At 44.6% G+C, this 10,720-nt stretch overlaps 2 protein-coding genes across 4 annotated transcripts; one reads left to right on the top strand and one right to left on the bottom strand.

Moving 5' to 3' along the window:
* Positions 1 to 727: 727 nt before the first annotated feature.
* On the top strand, positions 728 to 5,323 carry LOC121755680 (SNF2 domain-containing protein CLASSY 4-like). 3 transcript variants are annotated; one of them, XM_042151026.1, is made up of 3 exons: positions 728 to 1,148; positions 1,220 to 1,372; positions 4,989 to 5,323. In XM_042151026.1, the coding sequence occupies exons 1-3, from the start codon at positions 750 to 752 to the stop codon at positions 5,088 to 5,090; spliced, it is 654 nt and encodes a 217-aa protein (XP_042006960.1). In that variant the 5' UTR covers positions 728 to 749; the 3' UTR covers positions 5,091 to 5,323. The 3 variants fall into 3 exon arrangements, with proteins under 3 accessions (XP_042006960.1, XP_042006959.1, XP_042006958.1); XM_042151025.1 differs by lacking the exon at positions 4,989 to 5,323 and adding an exon at positions 1,818 to 2,540 and having other exon boundaries at positions 1,241 to 1,372; XM_042151024.1 differs by lacking the exon at positions 4,989 to 5,323 and adding an exon at positions 1,818 to 2,540.
* Positions 5,324 to 5,390: 67 nt separating this feature from the next.
* On the bottom strand, positions 5,391 to 10,060 carry LOC121754701. The gene is made up of 4 exons (XM_042150017.1): positions 8,902 to 10,060; positions 8,192 to 8,796; positions 7,869 to 8,071; positions 5,391 to 5,394 (listed from the first exon to the last, which is right to left on the bottom strand). The coding sequence occupies exons 1-4, from the start codon at positions 10,058 to 10,060 to the stop codon at positions 5,391 to 5,393; spliced, it is 1,971 nt and encodes a 656-aa protein (XP_042005951.1).
* Between the last annotated feature and the right edge of the window lie 660 nt (positions 10,061 to 10,720).

The raw sequence follows: 10,720 nt of genomic DNA, 5'->3' as shown, positions 1-10,720 counted from the left end.
AACAAAATAAAGAAATTTTTTTAAAAAAATATTTATGATTAAAGCTATAAAATGAAATAAAAGAGGGAGATTAAAACTGTAAAATATCTAAGATCAAAATTGTAAAATTAATATTATTGAAAGAGTCTAGCAATTATTGAACTTTATGAAATGCAATATCCATTTCGACCGTTATATTAGGTGGGCCACAATTAATTAATCTGTATAACATAAGAATCTACCAATTATTCGGAATTGATTGAAATTTCAACGTTTTAGTCCCAAAATATTACTACTATCATTTATTTTTCAATTACGTAATCACAATAAATATTATATTGATGACCTTGGATATTTGTTTAATTTTTCATCCATGATTGTGTCGAAAAATGTAGTAACATGTGTAAATGTCACAGGTTGAATAAGAACTAGAAAGAAGAAACACTATAATTCAAAATTTCAAACAAACCAGTTGGATAAAAAGACAAGAGAAACACTCTAACTTCAAACAAACCAATTAAAAGTTAAAACAATAGCTTGAAAATGATCCAGCACAGTTGTACTACTAGCAAATTTTGAATTTGAATTTTACCTCCAAAAAACATAGCCAACAATCACATTGATTGTCATTGGAAATGAAAAGAAAAATTCGTTGTTTTAGTAATTCCTCTTGTCCCCACTTCAAGTAATCAATTTCTTCCATTAAAGGGAAAGATATTAAAGTTGATGAGTAAAAAGGAATAAAGTAGTAAAAAAAGATATAGGAGTAAATGCCAAAAGAGTTGTTTTTGCTAAAAAAAGTACTACTATACTCTAAGAAGAGTATAGGAAATGCCGGTGATAGGTTTTTGAGGTCAAGGAAGAGGAGAAGAAGAATAGTGAATATGGAGAAGGATGGAGTTAAGAAGAGAGACAAGGTAATATTAATATTGGGCATGAAAAGGTCTCATTCTGCAAAGCATCTCAACTTGATCAAGATTTTGGTGGACTCAATGAATGCATTCGAGGAAAAACAAAATGTACCTGAGAGTGCCCTTCCATCGAGGTTCAGATTTGAGGACGAGGTGGTGCTCCCCCCACACAAATCAGAACATGACAAGTTCATAGATGAACTCTTTCATGATCTAGAGTTAGGATTGCGACAAATCGATTGCACTGATCTACATGAGGTAAGCTGTAATGGCCTTCAAGTTGTTTCGATTCGAATAACTTTTCAATCTTCTTTGGTATCCTTTATCAGGCTGAGAGTGATGATCTTAAGACCACTGTGGAGATTGATGGAAGTTGTTGCTACCGAGGGAAGCATCAAGCTGTTCTTGATGAACAGATAGGGCTCATTTGCAAAATCTGTGATATTGTGATCATGGACATAATGCATGTCTTACCACCTTTTGTAAGTGATCTCCACTTCTTGTAGTAGGATGTTTTTCAATTAATTTCGGTAAATGTGAGCTTTCTTTGTGGCTACCAATTGTTTGCAATTATTTTGTCTATTAGGATTATCTTGGGCAGATGAATCTAATACAATGGTTGTAATTAGGGAAAGATGGTGCAGTTTGTTTGATGATTCTTAGAGATGGAAGATGTTTGATGGTTAAAAATGATAGATACTTAAGCGTGCATGTAGTTGGAGCCAATAAACACTATTTAGTTTGTGTGGATTCGGCATGTCAGCTTGGTTTCCACGGGGCAGTAGTGATGGAATATTGGAAACGTTCTTTATATTGTCATCTCATTGTTGCGGTTTGCTTCATCTCATGTGCATTGTCTTAATACATGCTGCTCTTTCTTTGATGCCATCATTCTTCGGTATCATATCATCATCTCATGTCGTGCAGCATGTACCAATTTTGGAGTGGCGAGACAAGAGGTATTACCGTGATGAGTTTCAAGGCTCCAACTTTAGCGACATTCAGTTTGAGGGCACTGATTCCAGTACACCCAGTTCAACAAGTTGCATGAAAGGAACAGTATGGGATTTAGTCCCTGGTGTTAAGGAAGATCTGTACCCTCATCAGTGGGAGGGTTTCGAGTTCATGTGGAGAAACATAGCAGGAGACACCAAACTTGAGAAACTGAAGCAGACTCTTGCTGATGATGCGAGATGGTGCATAATCTCACATGCCCCAGGCACTGGAAAGACTCGTCTCACCATAGTGTTCCTGCAGTCATTCCTGAAACTGTATCTAGCCTGCAGCCCCTTGATCATAGTTCCTAAAGGGATGCTTCTGACATGGGAAGCTGAGTTCAAGAAATGGAACTTCAACGTATCATTCCACAATCTAATTAAGAAAGAGCTATCCGGAAAAGAACATGCAGTTGCTACTGAGGTTCTTGAGGAAATTGAGAGTGGAGTCTTGAGTCAAGACTGCTGTCACGACCACATCTCCCTAGTCAAAGAAAGTGCAGCTATTTCGCGACTAAAAATAATAAACTGTCTCAACACATCATAAGTTACTTAATTTAAGGAAATATTGTCTAGATGTCATCAGGATAACAAAATATTAAAATCAGAGTGAAATATGGGACAATATCTTGACTAAAACTAGTCTAAGTCTATGCAGCGGAAGAGTTCCAAGACAAGTATAACATGTATGGAGACATACTACACCAGCTACCCTTCTATTTATTCAATCTTCTGTCCCAACACCTCCTCTGCCTCGATCGATCAATCTGCACATTAAGGAAAACAATATGCAGGGCTGAGTATTTTATATACTCAGTGGCTTATGCCGAAAACTGGTTTCTTTTAGTTGTCAGCCAAACAGAGTGAACGCGGGGTTTTTCTGAAAATAAGTCCCGGTCACTAAAATCTGTTAATTCTTTCTGAAATAGACTGCAGTCTTTTAACTTTCTGATGATATACCATATCAAGCTGTGTGAATCGGGAATGTGGCCACATTCCACGATCACTGGGTCGGCCAACCTGGCGCTAGCTCACGACCCCTAGACCGGCCAACCTTGCGCTAGCTCACGGTCCGTAAGTGTACACTAGTCCGAGTAGGATTTACTGACCTACTGGGACCCGAATTCGATTTAACAGATAGGCAATCACAAAACAAAACATGGCATGACAACTCATTCAAATAATCATGTTTTCACATAAACACGCTTTAAAGAAAGAAGAGAAAGAAAGCCCACACCTCAATTGCTTAACTCTTGCAAAATAGGTGCTTCCCTGTCCTGAGATTATACGTCGAGCGACGACGTTCCTTTACAAAAATTAATATACTTGAATTAGGCTTAAATAATTTACTAACCTTGCATGAATGCATGCCTAAGTGTGCTCCTTTATTATTTTATTTCCTTTCTTCTAAAATCAGAAAAATCTTAATTCTTACTTAAGTCAACGATTTAATTTATTCTGAAACTGGCCGATCGGTTCGGGCGTAATAAATTCCCGGGTTATTTTCCTTAAGTATTTTTAAAATACTTTATGTGACTATTAAAGTCAGTTTTAAAAATTATTTATTGGCTTTTATTTCACTCACTGCTTATAAGTTCTTTTCTTCCGTGGCTTAAGGAATAAATCCCATTATACATTTGAATTTATCCAAGATAAAGGCTTCAACCAATTAAATGGTCCTACTGAAAAGTTTCTCAGGCCCAGAAAGTATTCATCAGCCCAGCCCATACAAAAATAATTACTTGGGCCCCAAATGAAGAATGGTGGAAAAGGCCCAATCTGGAGTTGTACTCCCTAAACACCGTCGCCTCTCTCTCACTTCAACTTCACCGAAAAACCCCAAATCAAAACTCAACCTTAGCTCCTTCAATCTCCCTCTTCCTTTGTCGACACCCCAGCTCACCGCCACCGCCTCTAGCTTCGGCGAGGAACGATCGACATATGGAGGTCTCTCTCTCGGCGACATTGCTGCTGTCGCGATACCAAATCGCCGCCGCCTCTACACCGGGTTCGGCGAGTCGTTGCCACTGCATGTTCACGGTGGTGGAGACGCTGCTCATGCCGTCCGTCGGCGTTGCTACTCTGGTCGGGAGTCCTCTGCTTTGGTCACAATATAATCCTCAGCCTGGGGAGGACCATTGCCTCCGTTTTCTCCCGTCAGCGGCGGGTCTCACAGCCCTAGTGGCCATCGGCTCCGTTCACACTCTCATTCTCTCTCCATCGACACCTCCTCAAACTCTCACTCGGGCCTTCAATCTCCGATGAAACAATTTGCGGCGTCTACTTCTCTCCTCCCTCGATTCACCGTCGACAGCCGTGCTCGCGACTCAGCTGTCGGAGTCCAACAGGATCTCTCGCTGCTTCGCGAGGTTTCTGCCGTTGGCGTTCCGGGCGAGGGGCTTAACGCGTCGTCATTGTTGTCCCGTTGCACCTCTGACCCCACGGCTCTTCCTCGGAGTCGGTGACGAGCCGTCCACTTCTCGACGTTTCTCCGAGACGAAGCTAAGTCTTTCCTTCTTAACTTTATTCGGCGTTTATTTTAGAGCCGTAGGTGGCGTTTATTTAATTAGAGATTGTCGGTTGGGAGCTTGAGGAGAGCTCATTCTTAAATCCGTCGAGGCATGTAGTGTGAAACGGCTAAGCTGTGGCATTTCCTATTACGCTTATGAGGAGATTGAAGAGATACTTGATCAAGGCATCAATTTCTAGTTTCTTCTAAGTTCTGGTTCTTAGCTATCTACTGCATTTGCCTAAACATGATGCATAAAGGGTGTTGAGGATTTACCTCTTGTGACTGAAGTGTGAGGTTGCTCTTTACTCTTGCTCGGTTCCCCTTCTCTCTGTCTCGGTTCTTCTGCCTCCTCTTTAGCTTGTTATCCACTGAATGAGAAAGTTGAAGTATGGGGAGTGGAACCGAGGGAAATAGCATGTATATATGCTTGGTTTGTAACTGAAAGCTGCACACAGCTGAGAGTTGGCTGGAAAAAGGGATCCATAGGTTATGCAGCTGGCTGTTCTCTCTGCAGCTCTGCAATCTAACTGATTTTGGTATTTTGTGTTGCATTGTACCTTAGCTCATTCATGAGTTTTTGTTTCTTTGCAGGTGCACACTGGAGTGGCATTTGAGTGGCTGATTTCTGGGCTATGGCAGGTAGAAAAGGAGTACAAGCAGCAGAGATTCAGCCTTGCAGAGTGCAGCCCCTGAGGTGCAGATTCTGTTGGTTGGGCCTGTTCCTTTCGCCCAAGCAGTTCGGCCCATCGGACCATCGAAAACGAAACTGGGCCGCAAGCCCGTGCCGGAGAGGCCCAGTGCTAGTTTATTTCTCTCTCTCTTTTTTTTCCGGTTTCTCTCTATAATGTAATCGAGAACTCTATTTGAAAACTCTCTTTTCTTTAACGTGTAAAAATTTGTTCGGTGTATTACTTTTCAGTATTTGTACTTCATTAGCTTGAATTTTCTTTAGTTGTACTAATATTCTTATTCAAGGAATAAAATTTCCCTTCATCACCTGTATAAATAAATTCCAGTATTTATTAAATTCGAAAACAAAAACTCGAGATATCTGAGTCTCGGCTATTACATTCTACCCCCCTTAACAAAAATTTCGTCCCGAAATTTTGTCTCGGCTAGGCAAAAAGCTGTGGGTACTTCTCTTTCATCTGGTCCTCGAGCTCCCACGTCGCCTCCTCGCGGTCGTGATGCTTCCAAAGGACTTTCACTGTTACAATATTTTTATTTCGCAGTTCATTAACTTTTCTGTCCAGAATTGCTTCTGGCTTTTCTTCATAGCTCAAATCTGGTTCTAACACCATCTCTTCTTGGTGCACTATGTGTTTGGGGTCAAACACGTACTTCCTCAACTGTGATACATGAAACACATTATGAACATTCCCAAAGCTTGGCGGAAGCGCTAATCTGTACGCCACAGGGCCGACTGTTTCTAGGATCTCGTAAGGTCCGATAAAACGCGGTTTCAGCTTGCCCTTGACGCCAAATCTGGTTATCCCTTTTGATGGGGATACTTTCAGAAAGACTTTGTCTCCTGCTTTAAACTGTAAATCCGTTCTGCGAGCATCTGCATAGGATTTCTGTCTATCTTGAGCTTCTTTGATTCTCCCTCGGATTTGTCGGACAATTTCTATCATTTCTTCTACCGAGTCCGGTCCGAGAATCCTTCTCTCACCCACCTCATCCCAGTAAAGTGGTGATCTACACTTTTTCCCATATAATGCCTCGTATGGAGCCATGTCAATAGTTGCCTGGTAACTGTTATTGTAGGCGAACTCTATAAGTGGAAGTACTGTCTCCCAGCTTACTCCACGGTCGAGCACTACAGCTCTTAACATATCTTCCAATGTCTGGATCGTCCTTTCGGACTGTCCGTCCGTCTGTGGATGGAATGCTGTGCTGAAATTCAGCTGAGTGCCTAACTCTCGCTGTAGGCTTATCCAAAACCTAGAAGTAAATTTTGAATCCCGATCTGAGGTGATCGTTACTGGAACACCATGTAAGCGTACGATCTCTCGCACGTAAATTTGTGCTAACTTGTCTGAACCGTATGTGATACGAATTGGTATGAAGTGAGCACTTTTGGTGAGACGATCTATAATCACCCAGATGGCAGTGTTTCCCCGCTGTGATTTTGGCAGCCCTGTCACAAAATCCATTGCTATATGCTCCCATTTCCATTCTGGAATCTCGAGAGGCTGCAACTTCCCATAGGGGCGTTGATGTAAGGCCTTCACTTGCTGGCAGGCCAGACATCGTTCCACAAACGACGCTATGCTTCTCTTCATGCCATCCCACCAAAATTGCTTCTTCAAGTCCTGATACATCTTCGTACTTCCAGGATGGGCAGTATAGGGTGTCTCATGAGCTTCACTCATGATCTCATTTCTGAGTGTCTCCTCATTGGGTACGCATAATCTCCCTTTGAAAGTGAGAGCATTATCCGCCTCTTCGCGGTAGTATTCTCCTTTTCCCGTTCTTACTCTGAGACGGATCTTTTCTAGAGCGTCATCGTCTCTCTGGGCTTCAACGATTCTGGCTCTTAAATCTGGTTCTATGACCAAGGTGGATATTCTGCTGTCCACTGTCTCCGGGGCTCTTACTATTTCCAGCCGCATCTTGGCGAATTCCCGGATAAGCTCTTCCTCTTGTGTGAGGAAAGCAGCCACTTGAGGCGCAGTCTTTCTGCTCAAGGCATCCGCTACCACATTGGCTTTTCCTGGGTGGTAGTTTATACCACAGTCGTAGTCTTTGACTAGTTCCAGCCATCTGCGCTGTCTCATATTCAGATCCTTCTGCTCGAAAAAGTATTTGAGACTCTTATGATCTGTGAAGATCTCACATCGAACTCCATAGAGGTGATGTCTCCAAATCTTCAACGCGTGGACCACTGCTGCTAATTCCAGGTCGTGCGTCGGATAGTTCAACTCGTGCGGCCTCAATTGGCGTGAAGCGTACGCTATCACCTTACCCTTCTGCATCAGCACGCACCCGAGTCCGACCTTCGATGCATCTGTATACACCACATAGTCGACTCCCGCTTCTGGCACAACTAAAACTGGCGCTGTGGTCAACTTTTTCTTTAGCAACTGGAAACTTGCTTCACATTCTGGGGTCCAATTGACTTTAACTCCTTTCTTGAGCTGTTGAGTCATCGGCCTCGCTATTTTAGAAAACCCCTCAATGAATCTTCGATAGTATCCTGCCAGACCTAGGAAACTTCGAATTTCATTGGGCGTCGCTGGTGACTGCCAACGTTGCACGGCCTCAACCTTAGCGGGGTCTACTCGGATCCCTTCTGCTGTCACTATGTGTCCAAGGAAGTTCACTTCATTAAGCCAGAACTCACACTTGCTGAACTTAGCATAGAGTTTCTCGGCTCTTAACGTTTCCAAGGTGGCCCTCAAATGTTCCTCGTGTTCCTTTTCGTTCTTCGAGTAGATGAGCACATCATCTATGAAGACCAGAACGAACTTGTCCAGGTACGGGTGGAACACGCGGTTCATTAGGTCCATGAACACAGCTGGAGCATTGGTAAGCCCAAAAGGCATTACCGTGAACTCATAATGGCCATATCTGGTGCGGAACGCAGTCTTTGGTATATCGTCTTGTCGAACTCTCAACTGGTGATAACCCGATCTTAAATCCATCTTCGAGAACACTCCAGCTCCTTGCAGCTGATCGAAGAGGTCATCGATTCTCGGTAAAGGGTACTTGTTCTTGAGGGTTATTTTGTTCAGCTCTCGATAGTCGATACACATCCTTAAGGTGCCATCTTTCTTCTTTACAAAAAGTACTGGTGCGCCCCACGGCGACACACTGGGTCGAATGAAGCCCAGGTCTAGTAGTTCCTGTAATTGCATTTTGAGTTCCTCTAACTCCCTTGGTGCCATCCTGTAAGGCGCCTTCGATATTGGAGCTGATCCTGGTTCCAGATCGATGCTGAACTCCAATTGCCTGTTCGGTGGCAAACCTGGTAGTTTCTCTGGGAATACATCAGGATATTCTCGTACTATTGCCACGTCCTCAATTTTCTTGTCCTTTCTCTCTTCTTCGTTCAAAAAGACGAGGTATGCAGGGCATCCTTTCCTCATCATGGTTGTTGCTTGTAGGGCAGAAATAATCGACTTGCTTTTCCTCATGGAGATCCCATGAAAGATTACGGGTTCTGTCCCGGGGTATTGTAGTGCTATCTGTCTCTCCTTACAACGGATGGTGGCATAGTTCTCGGCTAACCAATCTATTCCTAGTATAATGTCGACACTCCACATCAACATCACATGTAAGTTATGAGCTACTAGGTTCAGGTTTCCCATGGAAAATTTTATGTTTGAGCACGTTCGTGAGATATCTATAAGGCCTCCTACGGGTGAGGACACCCTCATACTATGTTCCATCACATCTGTAGGCAAGTTCAAAGTATCCACACAAGATGTTGATATAAAGGAGTGTGATGCACCCGTATCAAACAAAATGGCGATAGGTATGTTGAGGAGAGTTCCCATACCTGCCAAATTGCCTTGCTCCTGTTTCCCTCCCTCGGCCTTGGCCTGCTTCCGCTGCAGTGCGAAGGCTCTTGCCTGTGGGGGAAGTCTCGGGCGTAGCTGTCGCTGAGGACGTGGTGCAGGGAGCATCGCATTCTCTCTTCTTGGTTCAACCTGGAGTGCCCGCAGTTGCGGACGCTGTCCTCCCATTCCAGTCGCCTTGCTCGGGCAGTTTCTGGCAAAATGTCCCTTCTGCCCGCAGTGGAAACACCCATCAGTCCCGACCTTACACTCGCCGTCATGTCTCTTCGAGCATCTCGCACATTGAGGTGCCTGGGCTCGGCGCTCTACAGTTGTAGTCGGGGCTGTTTGGTACCAATGGTTCTGCTGTGGCTTAGGGGCAAACTGTGGTTTCTTAGCCTCAGTCGGGACTCGGTCTCCTTCCCACTTCCTCTTTTCTCGAGGGAACTGCTGTTGTGGCGGCGGTGGAGCAGTGGTGACATGTGTCGTCGGCCTCTCTTTGGGCATAGCTGCCTCAATGTCCAGGGCCCGGCCCAATGACTCGACATAAGACAGACCTCCATGACTGGCCAGAGCCATTCTTATTTCCGATCTCAGGCCAGTACAGAACTTTTCGGCCATTTTCTCGTCCGTGTCTACTAGTCCGGGCGCATAGCGTGACATGTCACAGAACAATCTATCGTACTCGGTCACTGACATTTTTCCCTGTTTCAAACTGTAAAACTCCACCTCTTTGGCCTTACGGTAGCTCTTGGGGACGTACTTGCCGTACAGTTCATTCTTAAACTCCTCCCAGGTCAGGTGTTCCAACTGTTCACGAGTCATAACCTTTCGCCTGGCTTCCCACCAGAAGTCGGCGGACTCAACCAACTGAAACTTCACACATGAGAGTCGCTCTCTGTCAGTGCACTGAAGAAAATCAAAGATGCGCTCAATCGCACGCACCCAGGTCTCTGCCGTAGCTGGATTTCCCAGACCATTGAACACAGGTGGGTTCTGTTTGAGGAATATTTCTTCCACTCGTCTCTCTGGCACTACAGGAGGCGGTGGTGGAGGAGGTGGTGGTTGAGCTCCTGCTCCCCCAGCTTGGTTTCTCCGGGGTACATGCTCTGGTGCTTGCGCGTACCTTCCTGGCCTGCCTGCTTGTCTTCTGGGAGGCATTCTGTTTATAAAACGATATCAGTACTGGTTATTCACCCCCCTTTTTTTGCAAAGTCTGTATTTCCTTAAGATTCATTTCATATCTCATGCATTTTCTTTCATGCATATGTTTAACAAAATCAAATAGGAGTCATAAAGTGGCACATCATATGCATTCGTCATAAAGTGGGAAAATTGCCTCTCACGAGGTCTTAATATCTTTTACATATGACATCACTGCAGTTCTTACAAAAGAAAGGGAAACTAATCTACTAAGCTAGCACGGCTATGTCCCGCCTGACCGACCCCTACTCCAAGTCACTGTCGATCCACATCGGGTCGTCGTGGCTCGTTCCAGGGAGGGGCATCTCTATAGGTGACCATACCTCCTCCTCGCCTTCGGAGGCGACGACTGGCTGCGGGATCTCTGGGGCCATGCAAGGCGCCACTGGTATGTCGAGGTCGGAGACGAAATCCTTGTCCACATGCTTGGCGTAGTAGTATAGCCCCTTGTAGAACGCCTCATCTACTGGGTGGAGGGGCTGCTCCAACTCCTCGGGAAATGGCTCCATGGGTGGTGGAGGAACCTCTGGTGGTGGCTCGAGGGGCTGTGGAGGGTTGACCCCCACTATCTGGCCCGCATGACTGCCAATCTGCGGCTCCTCGTCATCGTCATCGTCC

This window comes from Salvia splendens, chromosome 11 (assembly GCF_004379255.2).
Source record: "Salvia splendens isolate huo1 chromosome 11, SspV2, whole genome shotgun sequence".
Taxonomy (NCBI): Eukaryota; Viridiplantae; Streptophyta; class Magnoliopsida; order Lamiales; family Lamiaceae; genus Salvia; species Salvia splendens.
This window is presented reverse-complemented; position numbering and strand designations above follow the sequence as displayed.

Coding starts and splice junctions, on each gene's coding strand:
- LOC121755680 (XM_042151024.1), top strand. CDS start 750: ATGCCAAAAGAGTTGTTTTTGCTAAAAAAAGTACTACTATACTCTAAG. Junction 1,149..1,219: donor ATTGCACTGATCTACATGAG/GTAAGCTGTAAT, acceptor ATCCTTTATCAG/GCTGAGAGTGATGATCTTAA. Junction 1,373..1,817: donor TGCATGTCTTACCACCTTTT/GTAAGTGATCTC, acceptor CATGTCGTGCAG/CATGTACCAATTTTGGAGTG.
- LOC121754701 (XM_042150017.1), bottom strand. CDS start 10,060: ATGCCTCCCAGAAGACAAGCAGGCAGGCCAGGAAGGTACGCGCAAGCA. Junction 8,797..8,901: donor GGAGCAAGGCAATTTGGCAG/GTATGGGAACTC, acceptor ACTTGCCTACAG/ATGTGATGGAACATAGTATG. Junction 8,072..8,191: donor TGTCGCCGTGGGGCGCACCA/GTACTTTTTGTA, acceptor CTCTTCGATCAG/CTGCAAGGAGCTGGAGTGTT.